The 19280-nt window shown below is 49.7% G+C and overlaps 1 protein-coding gene across 16 annotated transcripts in view; it reads right to left on the bottom strand.

Moving 5' to 3' along the window:
- The window catches only part of PKNOX2 (PBX/knotted 1 homeobox 2), a 339410-nt gene that overhangs the window by 135194 nt on the left and 184936 nt on the right, over positions 1-19280 (bottom strand). For 12 of the 16 annotated variants that reach the window (XM_075909457.1, XM_075909459.1, XM_075909458.1 and 9 more), the window contains one exon: positions 11302-11410. The exons of 3 other annotated variants lie outside the window; for them this stretch is intronic. In XM_075909457.1, the coding sequence (XP_075765572.1) occupies positions 11302-11388 (87 nt within the window). In that variant the 5' untranslated portion in view covers positions 11389-11410. Of the gene's footprint in view, positions 1-4378; positions 4490-11301; positions 11411-19280 lie in introns of those variants that run through there. One more of the 16 variants, XM_025184257.2, reaches the window with a different exon arrangement.

Raw genomic sequence — 19280 nt, 5'->3', positions numbered from 1 at the left:
CGGACACCTGGAGGTGTGCTGAGACCAGCCGACACGCACTACATTCCCACGCGGTTCCCACAGACAGGGCTGCAAGATCTCAACCAGCCAACAGAAACCATCATGGACCCTGAAGATGAAAAGGGAGATGCCTGGATGTGAGGAGACAGCCATGTTGGCTTCTCTTTATATGTCACAGATTTCCCACCGAGCTCTGAGTTCCAAACAACAACAGTCGTCAGTTTTGCTGCTTGTTCTATATAAAATAATTCCTCCTGAGGGGGACAGATGAACGCCACAATTATTCTGCCACAATGACAAGAGAAGGGGCTGCACAGCCTCTGGAAATGATTGCTACTGCCAGGCATTACAATAACTGTACAATAACTCTTAGCCTCCACTCTTCCCTCCAGGCCCATGCACAGCAGATACAGCACCCCAAGCAATTAACCACTAATTATCCCAAGGAGAGATGCTTAATGTTTAAATATGCAACTGTCGCAACATGCAGTCCTGCTCAGCAAGGCCTGGCTTTTGAGTCTGAATTTTTCATTATAGAAAGGCTTTGTTTTCAAAAGATTCCAAATAAACCTTCTCTCTCCCCGGAGCTCCGCATCCAAGCTTGTGGAAATGACAGAAAAAGAGCACAAAGGTGTCACACAGCAGGTGCCTTGCATATGCAACATACAAATGGCTTTTAAGTATACTCCCTCTGGGTATGTCTACACTGCAAAGTTAATTCGAACTAACAGACGTTAGTTCGAATTAACTTTGATAGGCGCTACACTAGCAAACCACTAGTTCGAACTTAATTCGAACTAGCGGAGCGCTTAATTCGAACTAGGTAAACCTCATTCCATGAGGACTAATGCCTAGTTCGAATTAACTAGTTTGAATTAAGGGATGTGTAGCCACTTAATTTGAACTAGTGGGAGGCTAGCCCTCCCCAGCTTTCCCTGGTGGCCACTCTGGGCACCACCAGGGAAACTCTTCTGCCCCCCTCCCGGCCCCGGAGCCCTTAAAGGGGCACGGGCTGGCTACGGTGCCCGTGCCAGGTACAAGCCTGCCAGCACCCAGCCAGCAGACCCTGCACCTGGCACGGCTCGAGCCAGCCACCCGCTGCCACCCAGCCCTCCGCCTCTTCCCAGGACTAGGCTGGCAGCTCCCGGGAGCCTGCCCAGGTCTGCAAGAGGCGGGCGTCCACCTGGTCTAGTGCAGACATCGTGGACCTCATCATGACCTCCGCACTAGGCACAGGAAAGTGGCCGTCTAGGGCAGGATAGCTGCCAGCCTGGCCACCCAGGAGCAGGTGTGCATGAAAATCAAGGTGGTCCAGTAAGACCCCCGACCCTGAGCTTAGAATGGCCGTACTGGGTCAGACCAAAAGTCCATCTAGCCCAGTAGCCTGTCTGCCGACAGCGGCCAACACTAGGTACCCTGGAGGGGATGGACCGAAGACAATGACCAAGCCATTTGTCTCGTGCCATCCATCTCCAGCCTTCCACAAACAGAGGCCAGGGACACCATTTCTACCCCCTGGCTAATAGCACTCCATGGACCCAACCTCCATGACTTTATCTCACTTCTCTTTAAATTCTGTTAAAGTTCTAGCCTTCACAGCCTCCTGCAGCAAGGAGTTCCACAGGTTGACTATTTGCTTTGTGAAGAAGAACTTTCTGTTATTAGTTTGAAGCCTGCTACCCATTCATTTCATTTGGTGTCCTCTAGTCCTTCTATTATGGGAACTAATGAAGAACTTTTCTTTATGCACCCTCTCCACACCACTCCTGCTTTTAGAGACCTCTATCATATCCCCCCTCAGTCTCCTCTTTTTTAAGCTGAGAAGTCCCAGTCTCTTTAGCCTCTCTTCATATGGGACCTGTTCCAAACCCCTGATCACTTTAGTTGCCCTCCCCTCTCCCACCCTCTCTCTTCCCCCTCCCACCTCCTTTTCCCAGTCTCCCCCAGTTTTGTTCAATAAAGAGAGTTTCTATTTTTGAACACGTGTCCTTTATTTTGTACATCAGGAAGAGGGGCTAGGGAGGGGTAAGTGGAAGGAGGTGAGGGAGAAATGGGGTATGAGCCCCCGATGGGTAGGACTGGGGTGGCTCTGCGGGCTCCTCGGGGTGGAAGCTCTCCTGCAGCCCCCCGATTGACCTCCCTCCCCGGATGGCAGCCTGCGGCAAGTGCAGCCGGGCTGATGGCTGAGTGCTGTGATGTGCCAAGTGTGGGCACTCAGGGCACTCCAAGCCAGGACTGCTTTGCTTTCCCTCATCGAGTTAGACAAGTGAGCAGGGAACCCCTGAGAACTGTCTGTCCGGGGTGGGGGTTGGGTCCCTTTAAGCACAGCCCTCGGCTAGCCTGAGACAGCAGCTCCACGCTCTAAGTCCTAATCTGATGCCCTGCTGGCACTGCTTCCGGCCATCCTTAACCCCGGTTCAGGGTCCACTCAATGTGGATATGGTAGTTCGAATTAGCAAAATGCTAATTCAAACTAGTTTTTAGGTCTAGATGCACTAGTTCGAATTATCTTAGTTCGAATTAACTAATTCGAATTAAGTTAGTTCGAATTAGTGCTGTAGTGTAGACATACCCTAAGAGTACCATACTCCAGTTAGGTATTAGGCAAAGACCTGCTAGACTTCGTCTCAGGTCTGAAAGCCCTTCCCCTCCAACCACTGCACCTTCCAAACCCATCCCCCATTCGCACACTGATCGTCAAGCCACGTGGACATATAAGCGAGAAGGCTCATGTGAACATTGAGCTGAAAGCCCAGAAATGAGATGAAAGGTGTTCTGACTTCACTAGCGTCTTCCATCCCAAAGGGATCCCTAAACTTAGTGACACACTATCACCGTTAGTCGGACATCTCCTCAGCAGTCAGTCGCATGTCTGGAATGACACGCCGCAGTCATATGGTGCCACTGCAATTCCTGGGGTTAAAGGTGTGATGGGGTACAATCACAGAAGTCCCCCTGGTGTGCTGACCATGCCACTGACACCCACCTCGCTGCTCTCTAGAGCTCCCCACCACCCTGTCCTGCTGGCCCAGATCATCTGATCGCCCTCCACTCCAGGCACAGAGTTGGGCTTACCGTTTCCCCACAGAGCAATACAGACACTGAACCAGTTCATCTCCAAGAGGGCTCACCTCTAAGGGCTCAGCACCCAGGAAACTAACCCCCAAAAGAGATCGAAACCCCAAACAAACCTGCCTTAGCCTGTGTAAAAGTTTTACACAGAGAAAGCACGTAAGATTAGCTCAACAAAAGAGAGATATGCACAGTGGTTGTTCCACCCTAGTAACAATGTTTACACTGGGCCTGATAAATCCTACTTTTTGTATGAAATAAAAACATTTTTATTAAGTATTTTCAACTGAAAAAGTCAGATCAAAGTAAGTTACTAAATTAAAATGAATAGAAAATGCATAGCTAGTTCTAATCCACTAAGAAACTTGTAACATGCAAATTCTTACCCTAAACAGCTGTTCTTATCCCAGGTAAAAGCTTCAAAGCAGAGTTGATCTGACTTAGGTCTACAGATTCTTCAAAGTTCTTTTCTATTCTCTCGGGGAGGGGGAGCAGGCAGTTTCAAAAGTCCCCTGAAAACAAAGGGCTAAAGGCTTCCTATTGCTTAGACTTTCTCCCAGGGCAGGAATCCTTTGTTTTCCTCATGGAAAATTACCAGGTCCAAGATGGATTCCAGTACCAGAAGGTATGGTCACGTGTCTTTCTAGGACCAACCGTAACATGGGCTCACAGGACAAGCAAGGTCATTCACAGGTCATTGATCTGAGTACGGAATCATTAAATGCATCACTAGTGGGCCTCATTAGTTCACTTATGGCTATAAACAGGTCTACATTCCATATTTCGAACTGGACATACAAGAGTGACATATGCACAAAGATAGGATACATAGATTCAACAAGTTGTAACTATCGCGTTGATATGTCACATGACCTGTTCTGCATACAGCATGTTTGAGTTACACAAAGCTTGGCAGACTGTCACAAAAGGCATCAGTGACATAGGAGAATTGTATTCTGGGAAGTCCTCGGGGAAGCAGGAATTCCCAGAGTGACTCACAGAGGTAAATCACTGGAAAAGCTAAGTGTAAATGATTTCACTGTTGGATGTCACCAGAATCTAGATAATGGGGAACATCATTCTCGCTTTAAGTGAGTGTAATGAACCTTTACTTGTAGCCAGTAAAAATCTTTTCTAGAGTCCAGTCGGCTTCGGCACTTGTGCCACACAGGTCACCACAGAGCTCCAGACAGTTCCAGGGGTGCATGCTTCTGTGCACACCCCCTCAACCCTGTGCACCCACATTCACCCCCACCCTTTGTGTTATGTGAATTGTATTTCTCCATAAGTACACAACATCTATTACCCAGCTTGGCCGCCTTTCTCCACTTTCACTGTCCGTTCCCTTCCTCCATTGGTTCTTATGCAGGCTCTCCTCAGGGAAGGGGCTCTCGGACTCCTAGTCCTCTTTTGGCTGCTGGATTAACAATACACAACAATGCTGGAATGAGATGAGCGGCCTGCACCGAGGAGACGCCTCACACAAACATGCACATGCACACTAGTGACCTCACCATGCGTGTGAGCACACAGATATGTAAATACAGACATGTGTGTGCACACGGATGTGAGTGTTCTCTGAGTAACACCGGTTCTCAGCAAAGAGAAAACAGAAGTTCCTACTCGTGCACCTGCTACGCAGGTCATTTACGGTGGAACCTCGGAGCTTCTCAGACCAAAGCAAATCATGTTCTTCCTGAACATCAGATTTATGAGCAGCCTGAAGGGCTCACTGCGGACGCAGATACTGTTCCGCGTGTGCGGAGGGAGCCTTCCACGCAGAGGCTGGAATGGCGCAGGGTCGCTCGGCACACACGGGCCAGCACAGAAACGCATGTTGGAAGCAGAGTTCAGTTTCTCCTGGGACACAAAATCATTTAGCATCCGGACTAGCCAGGAAAGCTCCTTTCAGCAGCTGTGATTTGCTAATCCACAGTATAATGTGAATTAAATGAGGCTCTTCACACTTAGCTACCCTGCCCCAATCTCCATTCCTGTGCTAATGACTGAGCCTCTCCTGCAGCTATCGGCTAATCCCTCCAGCCCCAACATCTCCCAGCTGCTGACTGCAGCCCTCATGGAGGCGTCCAGTAACTGAGATCCAGGAAACATTTCATCCGGAGCTGCTCGGCTCCGAGGGGACGGCCCCTCCCGTTTAAAGCTGTTAACTACTGAAAAGGGAAGCACCCTGCCTATGTCCTTAGCATCCCCCAGAGTCTGCGGGCTCCGGCCTTCGCATACCCTGCCTGTTGTATTTGTGCAAAAGGGCTCAGGGCCCAGCCCTGAGGGGCTTGTATGGAAGAGACAGCCCAAAGCTCTCTGCTGTCTCCAGCCCCATGGGACTCTCTCCCCGCCCTACCCCTCTGCGGGGGGGAGGGGGGAAACAGGTCAGTGACTCTTGCCCTAGCCTGCAGTGAGGGATCACCACCTCCCACTTTGCAGCAGGGGAAACAGCTTCCCGGAGACTGTCTAAGGTTACAGGCTTGTCACCAGCAAAGCTGGGCCCAGAACCCAGAACTCTCAGCCCCATGCTAAGGCGAGGGTGAGGGCATAAACTGCGCCACTCCAGGAGCAGCTCTGGCACAGGCTTATGCACCTGGGGGCAAAGCAAGCACTAACCCGCTGGCGGAGATGGAGGAGGGTTGGGCTGGGAGCAGAGAGGTGGAGAGGAGGCTCCAGCTGGCGGTGGCAGACGGAGAAGGAGCAGGCGAGCCGAGGGATGACAGGAGGACCGGAGGTGGACTACACCATGCCACTGACCCCTGGTGGCTCAGTGCTGCTCCCTTGCCCCACCCCCCCATTTATGTTTTGTACAGGTACTCTCATATCACAACACCCACCCCCGACTCCATGCTCTGCTATGACAGCACCAAAGTTACTTTCACCCCCCAATCGCCAGGACTGGAAGTGCCAAGAGGGGCACCCAGCACTGGGAGGGGCCACACGACCTGCCACAGGACACTCGTGCTGGCCACATGGGAGGGGGCTAGCCGGAGGAGAGGGATGGAATAAAGAGCCCAGCAAGTCAGGGGATGACTTTCTTCTCCAATGAGGACAAAACCCTTACTGCCTTAACTGCGGGAAACGTGTCCAGCATCCCCAGGGGACCAAAGCCTGAGAGAGGCAATGAACTTGCATGAGAAAAAGACTAAGGTGACCACAAACATTTGCGCATGTTGATGCTCTGAAGTTTAAGTGAAAGCAACACTTGAGGGAGACACAGAGGGGGAGGGGCTGTGTGGTATTGATTTCTAAAGCACTCTGCCTTGCACAGTAGCTGGCCCTGCAGACCAGGCTGGCATGCACTAAAAGGTACCTACTGAGTGTTAAGGTAGCACTAAGAGTAGTATGCAACACGGTGGTGGTTGGAATACACACCCCTCTCGTGCGCACACATTGGCGTGCCTGGCACGTGAACCCCTGAGATTATAAGAGTGAGGCCTTTGCAGATAAAAACAATCTAGCAGTTGTCCAGGAACTGAACTGCCTCTCTCGTTCTCGCTGGCTTAGAGGGTCACACTAGTTTTGATGTGACCAGCCGTGCAAGTAACTGACAATGTCTGACAGGTGCTGTCCCACTGCAAGCCGGGTCCCTTCCAGCTCTTTCCAAAGCTCCCGGCTGGCTGTGGCCACAGCTCAGCCTGCTCGTGCCGGGGCTGCGCACCAGGGCAAACCCGCTTCCTGTCACCGCTGGACACGACTGTTTCCTAGCGCATCCCAGGGGGCCTCATTGAAGAGTAAACACAGAAATATTGATGGTCAGGGCCCACCCTCACTTCCCAGCCCTTGTCATTTTTAGGGAGGTCACCATGGCTTCCAGTTTAAGGCTGTGCAACAGAATCCGCTCTGAAATGTCGGTTCCAGGTTAGCGCCAGTGCACACAGGGGCCGGTTCTCTGCATCCAATGGCAAGCAGACGGGATCTTGGAAGGACAGCTGATGTCATAAGACACCTGCCAAACCTGGCCGAGAACAGCTGGTGAATTTTCTGCACTAGCAGATCTGACCCTCCTGGCTCAGTTTGGAGCACAAAGCTCAGTGCCCAACCTAGCCCCACAAGGGGCGGGAATGCTGCCTTTTCAGACACCCAAACGCTGCTGCTTTTAGAAAAGTCAGGGGAGTTGGCCCACAGAGCCCAGCACAGACTGCAAAGCACCCCTGATACTTCTCAGCAACTAAATCTAATAATGTCACAGAACTCCATGTCTACGTTTTGGGTGCTTGGGTAGACATTCTTTGCAACAGCGAAATCCTGACCTGCACTTAGGCAGAGGTTTGTTCTAACTTTTGGAGCCACATTATGCAGGAAGGTTGCCAACATTTTGGAACATAAAATAAAACATTGTTTATAGTTTCTTCCCTTTCTTATGGGTTCACGTTTCTAGCTTGTTAACCTACAAGTTGTGCTGGGTGCATGATGGAGGGGAAGTGTGCAGAACTGACTGGAAAAGCCTTCACCATTTCATTCTGTGCATTTCCAACTCCCTAAAAAGCTGCTTTTCACCAGAATACTGGGGTCAGGGGCCCAGAGGGAAAGGAGCTGCTCTTTGGTTTGGTGCATGAAGTCCAGGCCAGTTTTCCAGAGTCATTCGGAGAAGTCCCTAGACACCAGGGATGGCATGATCCCAGTGCCATCAAACTTCAACCCAATCCTTGTCCAGCCTTAACTCTGAAGGTGAACCTCAAGAAGGACTTTGCCATGGGACTGAACCCTTCCACCTACACCAACCCTAACTCACACCTGCCTAACTGGTAGTGAGACAGCACAAGAACCATCTGCCTGGCCAGCTTCCTAAATACAAATTCACTCCACTCCGAGAAACACAACACGGTCTCTGGGAAGCAGCTAATCAGGGAAACAGAAATAACACAATATGAGTTAAATGACATGACCCGATCCAACCGATCCAGTTGGAACTAGAAAATGCACCGTGAAACCAGCTCAGCATTTGCATGGGCATCCAAAGAGTGGAGAAAACCCTGTTGATTACGCACATCATGCCGCCTGCTACAGCCACGGCCACAGCCCTGCATGCTCACTGTGTGTTCCTCTCCTGCTGCCATGAGCCATTTTCACAGAAACGCCAGAAATGCATTGTTAGTGTTGTGATGAACATTCACACAGCTGCACTGTCAAGTGCTTTCACAGCACTGACTCTCGTGGCTCCCAGCCTTTTGCATACTGTGACCCCATGTTACAAAAGAAAAAGTTCTAGACTCACCCCCATCTTGCCATTATGCCCCTAGCCTCTTTCACCACCTGTTGCCCCCAGGATCCAGCAAAATAAACAAGCCCCGAGATCCCCTTTCATAGCCATGTCCTTCTAGCAAGCCCTTGGTCCAGTGGGTCTGATGTTTTAGTATTGGGGGGTCCACTTACGCTAGCTCCTGACGGGTAAATATCAGAAAGGAATTTTCACAGTTCGGGTCCTGGCTTGAACAGTCTAAGTTCATTAACTGTGGGGTTGAGCAAATAATTTATTTGCTGATTTTCGCTGAGTGGATCACAGTTTCCTCACACTCAGTCATTCTCCACATTTATTCAATTCAAGTTGTAGGGGGTTTTACGTGCACTTTGTAGCTTGATCATGAAGCATTTTCTGCCAGTGTTTGATGCTTGAAATGCAAAAGGCGAGCTGCACTGGTTGTTTGATATCGGGCTCATCGCTGTTATCTTCTGTGCCCTGGCTTTGGGGTGAGTGTAACTCGGCAGCAGGGCTTGCAGGAGCCCCTCAGGCAGAGAGAACCGATAAACAGGATGGGGGGGGGATTGCAAAAATCAAACCCTTCCCTTTGTGTGCGCCCCAGGCATTCCTTCAGGAGTGATGCCTCGAACAGCAGGCTAGTCAGTGTAACGTTTCCTGGGTGAGCCCAGAGTGCCCACGGCTTTTTCTGCTGCCCTGGGTTCAGAGTTAGTTCAGGGCCTCGTCTGGCTAGTTTAACCGCCTGGGGAAGGGGATTTGGGAACTCGACAGCTCTGCTGCCCCATTGTGCACACCCTTAAAAATACTCCCATGGCGTGAGCGCTTTCCAGCCTCGCTGTACCGCTCTGCCCAGGAATACGACATTGCTTGAAAGGCCCCAGAAAGAGACCACAGAAGGGGCCTGAGCCGCGCCAAAGAAAATTCACCTCTAGATCAGAGCACAGGCTCAGCCCTGCTGTGTAGTATTCACCAACTCCCGACCCCTGGCAGTCCCGGTGCCTTCTGCAACGCAGGCTGATCCTTAGCCAGCTTTGCATGAGCCCCATCTGCAGAAGCACGGGGCCAGTGTCTGAGCGGTCTGAAGGCTTGCATGGGATCAGCACGGTGAGGTGCAGGCATGTGTCAGAGCTGCTGAGAGACCACAGCTGCCTGTTGTAAGCGTGTATCTTCTATGGCTCTCCAAGGAGTGACTTGAACTCAGCAAGGCAGCCTTGTCTCCTTTCAGCTGGCAGGCCGCCAGCTCCCTTCCCCCAGCCAAGGGCCGCCTTGCCAGCAGAGCAGTTTTCCTGCTTGTCCCAATGGCCGGGAAAGAAAAGAAACTCTTCTCTGGCCCCCAGGATACTTTCAGAAACCATTTGACGGCTTCTCACTCCTCGCCCCTCCTTTCCTCAGAACGATACGGTGCAAAAGTAACAGATTTTTTAAAAAGACCCCGTGAGACAGGCCCACCCACCCCAAAGTCATAGCACTTCTGCCTGTGTTTCTTGGCGTGAACTCTTCTGGGTAGGGCTGCCAGATGGTTTAACCAAAAATACTGAACACCCCCCCCCCCCCCCCAAAAAAAAAGAAAAACCACGGCTGAGAAGAAAAAAGCAGGGGGGGTGGGGGGGAGTTGCTGAGCAAAAAACAAAACAAAACAAAATAATAATACAAAAAAAACCAGCATGGCCCCTTTAAGGCCTTTGGGGGGGTTTTTTGCCAGTGGCCATCTCGTTTTCTTACTCTGTGAGGGAAGAGAACTCCCCTGAGGAACTAGGTAAGTGGGGAGGAGGAGTTGGGGGGGTCCAGGAGAGGCCCAGGGGCTGGGCCCAGTTGCTGAGTGTGGTAGGGTTCCCAGGTGTCTGGTATTTTGCCTCCTGTCAGGGGAAAAAACATCAGAAAATACAGGACATTTTAGGAGTCCGGTATTTTCTGATTTTTTTTACCAGACAGGAAGTGAAAATACCGGACTGTCGGGGGTCAGTACCAGACACCTGGCAACCCTATTTCACACGGTGATGCCAGGCATGTTGGATTTGTCCCCTTTCACGCCTCCCCTCTCCTGGGGAGCAGTATCACATGGCAGTGCTAGGCAAAACTTGCACAAGTGGGTCAGCAGCAGAGCCAACAGTCTTGTCGGGCCCCTGGACCGGAGGGGGGCAGCAGGGCTTTGGGCGGAGGGGGGGGGCCGGGGGCAGCCAGCCCTCAGTGCCACCCAGAGCGTGACACAACCTGCAGCCCTCAGTGCAGCCACTGCCACAGCCGCAGCCAAAGAGCCCTGGGCCCTTCTGAATCGCTGCAGCCGGGGGCAGTTTCCCCCTTTGGACTCCTGTCGGCAGGCCTGTGTGTAAGGCTCAGATTTGTAACGAGATTTAGGCGCGCCTGTGCTCAGTGTCACCCCAGCGCCTAACTGATTGAGGAGCCTAACTAATATTTTCAAAGGGGATTTGGAGACTTAGGAGTCTAAGTGCCACTGGCTGTCTCCCAAGCCCATGTTCTGAACAAGAGAGCCCAGGGCAGCATCTTCAAACGTGGGAGTCGCAAGCTGGGCCAGGCCAGCGTAGGCCCTTTTCATAAGGAGGAATCTGGGGGGGGGGGGGGGGTTACCAGGTCAGACATGTCCCCAGCGCGCATCCCAGTAAACGGGACTGAAGGTCCAAACTTTCTCAGGTGCGTCTGAAAGGCCCACGAGGTGCCGAAATGCATTTTGGGCACCTACCCGCCTTTGGAAGTCTGTCTCTGGGACATGATATTGGTATTTGGGGATCTAAAGGGCTCAGACCAAAATCCAGCAACGCACTGGAGCGCCAGCTGCATTTGGGTCTAGATAACAACCTCGGCTCCTTCCACTCCTGGCCAGGCTCCACTTTGCTTTGCACTTGGCAGCAGTACAAATGCACAAGGGATGTTTTCTTTGATGCCAAGTCCCCTGCTGCTTTCCTGCAACTCTCCAAAGGCTTCCACAGCGGCTGTCAGTGGAAGTGCCTGGCAAGCCCCTGGCCCGGCCTTGCTGGGGCGGTGTCCGGTGTGAGCTCTGCAGCACTCACCTGCTGGCTGTCTTGGTAAGGGGGAGGGGGCACACTCTGTGTGGCCATCATTGTCAGAGCTGGTGCTGGGGAGACATGTTGCATCATGGGATTGATTCACATCTAGAACCTGTTGATGGGAGAAAGTTCAGCTTGATTAAAAAAAAAAAAAAAAAAAAAGGACAAGTCAGTCAAAAGCTGCGCCCCTGCCTGCTCCTGGGTGTACGAGTCCAGCCTCCGACGCCAGACATGCTACGGAAACCCAAAGCCATTCAAGGGGTGCTCATGTGCCAAAGGAAATTGGGTGAGAGGACGGGAGGGGGGTCCTGAAATATTTCACGCTTGTGATTTGCTCAGGGCTCTGGCCTGCAACATTAGTCAGAAGCAGGCGCATGAACCTGCTAATGTTCATTGCCAGCTGCCAGTGAAACAGAGGAAAGGCCTAGCTCTGGCTCGAGAAAGCCACAGTCACTCCGGGGCCTAGCAGGAGTCCAATCAGACAATGACCAATGAGCATGCCTTTTTCTTTTCTCTGCTTCTGCCCGGCCATTGGCATTGTCCTGGCAGTGGCATGTGTGAAATACAGGGAGTCATCAGTCCTAGGATTTTCCATAGAGTCAAGAAACTTCTCAAGTGCATGGTAGAGAAGGTACCGGGTTCATCTTAGAAGCACCCGAGTTAAGAACATAAGAGCGGCCACTCGGGTCAGACCAAAGGTCCATCTAGCCCAGTGTCTTGTCTACTGAGAGTGGCCAATGCCAGATGCCCCAGGGGGAATGAACACAACAGGTGATCCCTCTTCTGTCATCCATTTCCAGACAAACAGAGGCTAGGGCCGCAGTCACCAACCAGTAGATCGGGATCTACCGGTGGATCTCGGAGGCTCTAAGAGTAGCTCTTGAGCCCTCTCTGAACTGCGCGCCTGCACAGTACATGTACATTAGATTTCCTCATTTGAGGAGCAGCTACTCACTGAGCAACAGCACAGGTGAGTAGCTGCGAGGAATGGTGGGAATTTTTTTTTTAAAGTAGCAGTATAAGGATTGGGGATAGCAAGTGATGGAGAGGAGAAGAATAGAGAGGGCGGGGCAGTAGATCTTGGCTTGGTCTGTCATTTAAAAAGTGATCTTGGGTGTAAAAAGGTTGGAGATCACTTAGCTAGGGACACCTTTCCTACCCAATAGCCGGTGATGGACCTAACCTCCATGAATCTATCTAGCTTTTTTTTTTATCCCTGTTAAAGTCATGGTCTCTGGCAAGGGGTTCCACAGGTTGACTGTGCGCTGCGTGAAGAAAAACATCCTTTTGTTTGTTTTAAACCTGCTGCCTATTCATTTCATTTGGTGACCCCAGTTCTTATGGGAACAAGTACTGTAAGTAACTTTTCATAATTACCCGTAGTTGGAGCTCAGAAACTCCTCCTTCCTCTCCTCCAGGCAGCCTGGGAAGCCTCATTGGCATTTCAGACATTGCACATGGCAGTTCTCAAAGGCTCTGGGAGCAGACGGAGCTTTCCAGTTGATGCTAATGGAGTGGCTGTGTACTTGAAAGCTCATACAAACTCTTGCTTTCTTGTGTGAGTAAACAAATTCAGAGCCATTGCATTAACCAACTCCGCTGTGCTTTCAGAAATATTTCTATAGCTTCATGCACATTCTCCCCACCAATAGGCCCCATTTATCTTGTGACATATCTGCCTGGGACTAGAAGACTTGTAGAAATGACATTCTTTGCTCCCTAGGTTCCCATATTGTCCGCGGGAAGCAAAGAACCAGGAACAACGGCAAGTCAAGGAAATATTTAGAAGTGGTGGTTCTGTTTACAATAGAAATCATTTTCACACTGGAAACACAAGATATCATTTTGCATAAACCCAATCTCCCATTATATCTACATACACACAAAATGCAGACAAAATCTTGACGCTTTTTGCAAAAATGTTTTCCGCAATTTCTCAGGGTCCTACTTCTGCCATCCCAGAGGCCGTGGAAAAAATAATTTCTGTGATAACTTCTTCACTGATTTTCACAGAGTTATGCAGGAGATACAATTGCCCTGCTGTTTCTAGTACTAATGCACTTGAAATAACTCAGAAGAAACGCTGGGGTTTGACCAGCCTTGGTCTGTCTTGTAGCAGAGCGTCTCCAATTCAGTCACTCAGAAGGCAACTAAATGCATCCCTCCAGGCCAAATCAACGGAGCAGCCCTGGGGTGAGGCCGATTGGGGCCCTTTGTGCTGATGTCATGGAAGGATCCTACTCTCCTGCTAAGCACTAACAGTGCGGTCACCAATTCAGCAGAGTGACTTGAATAAGCAATCCAAGAGGAAGGGAAATCAGGTTGGCAGAGTGCGGACATTTAGCTGGTTTTGGATAATGAACAGACCATGGGGAAAGCCTCCGAGCTGGTGGTCAGTAAATAGATATTTGTTCAAGTGTAAAACCTTCCAAAGATTTCCCCATTGCAATAGTCACGAGTTGTAAGTGACCTGGAAAAAGAAGTAAGAAGTGAGGCAAGGGCCCCCAAAGGCAAGGGTCTGTAGCTCCCCTAACGTCTAAACCCCGGATTTCACACTTGAGGTCAGCTTGACGCTCATGTCCTGGCTTCAGCGGTGGCTCTTAACTAGCAGAATTTGTGCTGCTGGCAGCTTTGCCTTTGGGTCAGGGAGTTTGTTTATAAAGGGAGGGAGGCAGGGTGGTTAAGATAACAGAGAGCTGGGCATTCCAGTAACTGACGGATGGTTAGAGGATCATGAATCCATTGCCAGGAACCCCCATTTAAAGCTGGGGGGGGGAGAATAGGAATAAATAGTGGTGTGCCCTGAGGGGTTGCATTTGGACCAGTGCTGTTTAGCTTATTCAGAAGTGATCTGGAAAAAGGGGAAAGCAGTGAGGTGGCAGAATTTGCAGATGATACAAAATAACTCCAAGTAGTTAAGTCCAAAGCTGACTGCAAAAAGTTACCCAGGGACTCACCAAACCGGGTGATTAGGTAACACAAGGGCAGCTGGAATTCAGGGTTGATAAATGCAAAGTAATACACATGGAAAAATAAATCCCAACTATACATACAAAAATGAGGGGATCTAAAATAACTGTTACCACTCCAGAAAGAGATCTTGGAATGTCTGTCTGTGGATAGTTCCCTGACGACATCTACTCAATGTGCAGTAGCAATTCAAAAAGCTAAAAGAATATTGGGACTCCTTAGGAAAGGAAAAGATAGTAAGACAGAAAATATCATATTGCCTCTACATAAAGTCGTAGCACACCCACATCGTGAATACTGCATGGAGATCTGGTCGCCCCATCTCAGAAAAGATCTATTGGATTTGGAAAAGGTACAAAAAGGGTAACAGGAATGATTAGGGCTAAGGAACAGCTTCCATATAAGGAGAGATTAAAAAGACTGGGACTTTTCAGCTTGGAAAAGAAATAACAAGAGGGTGAGAGGCTATGTTAGAGGACTAGAATCATGAATGGTGTGGAAAAATAGACTAAGGAAATGTTATTTACTCTTTCACTAACCATAACTTAAGAACATAACATAACAAACATAACAAGAACATAACTTCCAAACAAGGAATAGTCCTATGGCACCTTATGCCATGTCTACATTCGGAAAGTATTTCGAAATTACTAAATCTGACTTAACTCCTGATTTAACAAATTCGAACTATTGTGTCCACATTATAGGGAAGCCTCAAAACTGGTCTGAGCAGGCTCTGTTAATGTGGACACGCTACCTTGGATTTAGAGCCCCAGGAAGCACTGGGGAGTAATTAGTTCAAATTACTCTGGGGAATAATTATTTTAAAATAGCAGCGCCAGAGCATCCGCACCCCCATTATTTTGAAATAACTATTTAAGAATTAGAGTTACTCCTGATGCAAATCAGGAGTACAGAGTTTGAATTCCGAGGCCCATTATTTCGAAATAACGGGCTTGGTAGTGTGGACGCTCCACTTATAAATTCAACTTTAGGGAGGTTATTTTGCCACTGTGTGGACGGCACAGAAATGCTATTTAAGATACATCAGCTCCAGCTATGTAATTAATGTAGCTGGAGTAGTGTATCTTAATTCAATCTTCCTCTGTAGTGTAGTCCAGGACTGAGGTGCCACAGGATTATTCATTGTTTTTAAAGTTATAAACTAACACGGCTACCCCTCTGAAACTTTATAACATTTCCATTCCAACTCATCCGATGAAGTGGGTTTTACCTACCAACAAAGGGATCTCACAGAACTGGCTGATTTGGCAACAAAATTGCAGATGAAACTCAATTTGATAAATGCAAAGTAATGAACATCTTAACTATGAATACAAAATGACAAAGATTAAATGAGATAACAACACTCAAGAGAGAGATCTTGGAGTCGTTGTGGATGGTTTTCTGAAAACATCCACTCCGTGTGCAGCAGCAGCCAAAAGGCAAACAGAATGGTAGGAACCACTAGCATAAGGATAGAGAAGAAGACAGAAAAAACTATAATGCCTCGATGAGTATGGATCACCTATTCAAGCACCTGAGTAGGTGATCCATTGGCCATTCTTATGATGGTTATTCACCTAGCTCAGAGTGACTAGCTGCACATGGAGGGGTACAGTTCTCACTGCTATGGGCGCTGGGCAGGGTTTCCAGAATGAGATCAATAGGAAAAATACCCATGTTCATTTTTAGTTCACTCAGCAGAGGGCAGAGGCAAGCACGTGGCCAGTGCTCGGCGAGGCCTAGTCTACGCGAGAGCAGGCAGGCGGTCTGAGTTACGCAACTTCAGCTATGTGAGTAACGTAGCTGAAGCTGACATACTGAGATCTACCTACCGTGGGATCTTCACTGCGGTTAGTTATCAGCAGACCCTCTCCTGTCGACTCTACCTACGTTTCTCATTCTGGTGCAGTACCAGAGTCGACAGGAGAGCGCTATCGCTTCTATGCAGTGGGCAGTAAAGACATGGCCTCGGGGATGTTCAGGAATAGAGAAGTGGAAGAACTATTTTCTTCCGAAGGGGGGAGAAAAGAGCAAGTGCAAAATACCCAGACCGTGGCAAGTTGCAAAGAAAGGGCGGGGCGTATCTAAGAGTCCGAAGTACTGGTGAGGCTCACAGTGGCTTCTGTAGGCTCCAACGCAAGTCAGTATGGTGTCAGGACATGTGCTTGAAGACCAGGAGGACTTGATAAGAATGAAATGTAAGTAGGTGCCCCCAGTGCCCACTGAATTCAGCGGGAATATTTCCACTGGCTTTGGTGCAAGCCTAACAGTGCTGCCGAGATCTATGAGAGTGAAACCCGGCTGGAAGTCCAGCCCATAACAGTGTGTGGGTGTTTCCTAGTTCTACACTCTATCGAGCAGTGGAGTGATGGGCACTCGTGGGCTTTCTCCTGATCCAGAGGGCAGAGGACACTCTTCAGTCTATCTCGTGTTCAGGGGGATCAATTGCTCATGACCGTGGAAATAATCACTAGGCTTGCTGGTGGTGACCATTAATTCAGCTTTGCATGTACTGAGAAGAGTGGGACTATAAGAGCAAGTAGAAAATCAGAGGCAAAAATAAAGTGAGCCTCATTCATAAATACGGGAGCAAGCAAAGGTGAAACATGGAGGTGCAGAATCTTAAAAACATGTCTTTCTAAAAGGAAGACTGAGAAGAAGGATGGACTCGTGGTTCAGGCCACAGGAAATAGATCCACTCCTTGTGTCACCTTGAGAAATCACCTCGCTGGAGATTTTCAGGGACATGACTGGCATGTAGGCAACTCGTTGCACTCTCTGCCTTTGAAAATCTCCCCTTAGCTTCACTGGTGTGTCAATTCCTCAACTCTACAACAGGGATAACAACTCTTCCTTTCTCCTGCTCTATCTGTCCTGTCTTCCTATGCTCTATGGGATTCCAGGCAGGGGCTGTCTTTTGCTATGAGTTTGACAACACAATGCGTCCTGACCTTTGGTGGAGACCTCTAGACAAGACTGTAATGCAGAAAGGAGAAGATACCAAAAACTCGGGCACAATGTAGCCTTGTTAAAGGGGGGCACTGGTTAAAATCAAGGGAAACACCAAAGAGAAGCACATCAGCAGGTTTTGAGGAAAAGGCTGGAACAAAACAAATGGGGTACCTAGAGCCAAAAATGGTAAAACAAACCATTGGGAAATTAGCATCCAGCAAATCTGCACAGACGTTTGGTGATGGCTACATTACACTAACGAGCTTCCTGTTCCCATGACCTCTGGGCAGTTGAGCTCACAGCTGTGGCCAGAGTGGACAGTATCAGGCATTGTGGGACTGCTGGAGGACTCGCAGGGTGGACATAAGTCATGCAGTGTCTACACTCGCACAGCAGCATATTCAGTCCATCAACATTGCTTGGGGAGCTGATCTTACAGGACAGTGGAGTCCCGGTGGCGGGAAGACTGGTGCTTAACAGCAACCATTTCCTCGTCACAGACCTCATTGCTTGCTCACCAGGCTTAGACCTGCTACGTTATCAGTGTGCAAGGTCTCCAGGCAGCCAGCCAGCCCCGCCGGGTCTCCAGGCAATCCAGAGCCCAGCTATGACACAGAGCGAATGCTAGACATTGCTGAGAAGGGGCTGCTAACCAAATTCAGGGGTGGGCTCTGGGCACTCCACTTGGACACTCAAAATGCTGTTGCATGGCTTGGCAAACATGCCAACGCTAAATAAACAATCAAGGAAACAAAGAAACAAACACATGCATGAATAAATGCTGCCGTGCTGTAGCATGGCATTGACATCCATGGGAGATACATTTAAGAGCCCAAACTCTACCCCAGAGCTTTAGGCAGCTGATGGAGGGGGTCCTGGACCCATTCTGGGTACCACAAAAAATTCCACAAACCCACTGCCCCTGGAGGAAGCCGTGCTCGCATTTCCCCAGGGTCAGAGCTTGGGAACAGCAAAAGATACCCAGATAAGGCTTTGCTATCCCTTCGCCCAGGGGGTGGGGCCAGAAGACCAAGGGAAAGGAGACACCTCCGTCGCTAGTCTTTTAGATACACCTGGGCTCATTTGGGGCTGCTTCCCATTCTCTGCGGCAGCTTTTCTGGCTTTGGTGCTGGGTATGCAGAGACTGCATTGGGATGCTGCCCACAATGTACACTTTGAAAACAGGCTTCAAAAATAATGAGCTCATTATATGTGAGATCGTTAGAACTTGTTGACATTAAACCCATTAGACCAATTAACATTCCAGTAATGGCATGACAGGTCCTGGGGCATCAGTGGGTTAATTCCACGTTGGAATTGGGCCATGCATGCCTGAGAGGCACAGCCTCAGACATGGGAACCAGTGATGGGCTAGCCCTCCAAGCAAAATAAACAAAATCCAACTGGGAACTCTCACGGCGCCAGGCCTGGCCAAAGCAACATTCTGGTTGGGTCAAGAGCTGTGTGCTGCATTCCCCACTTGGGAGCTTTGGAGCTCTCTGTAGTCTGTGTATTTGCCGGAGCAGAGAGGGAGGGGAGGAAGCCCTGAAGACATATGTTTATTCCAGAGCTTGTCCAAACCAGCAGTGGGGTTAGCTTCGGGGCAGTAAAAGCCTGGGCAGGATTTAGTTTGCGGACAGAGATGCAAAATCGGAAATCGTTTGGTTCCAGGTTCCATTGTCTCCAACCCCAAAAGGTACAGAAGGAAAGAGGGTTTGGGGAAAGTATTTCAGTCTCTGGTTCGCACTGTACTAAGACATCCCCTCCTGGGAGCCCACAGGAGCCCTCACAGACGGAGCGTGTATCCTCCACACTAGGGTTTCTAGACAGGGAGTTTGTGTTTGCTGTCCGGTGCAATGATTCTCAGGCAGTTTCTCCGGGTGAAGAACCCTCTGGCAAAGCTGTTTCATTGGCGCTATTGCCTGGCAGGGATTCAGACCCATTCAGAAGGCGCTCAGCAGCCATGATGGAAGATGCAATTTAGACAGACAGGTCTCAGGGTAGGATGACAGGAAAACGGTGAAGGGTCTGTGAATTTGGGGGCAGGCTTCGCA

Source organism: Pelodiscus sinensis, chromosome 26 (genome assembly GCF_049634645.1).
Source record: "Pelodiscus sinensis isolate JC-2024 chromosome 26, ASM4963464v1, whole genome shotgun sequence".
NCBI lineage: Eukaryota > Metazoa > Chordata > Testudines > Trionychidae > Pelodiscus > Pelodiscus sinensis.
The sequence above is the reverse complement of the archived record's forward strand: the minus strand, read 5'-3'. Positions and strand labels throughout refer to the sequence as shown.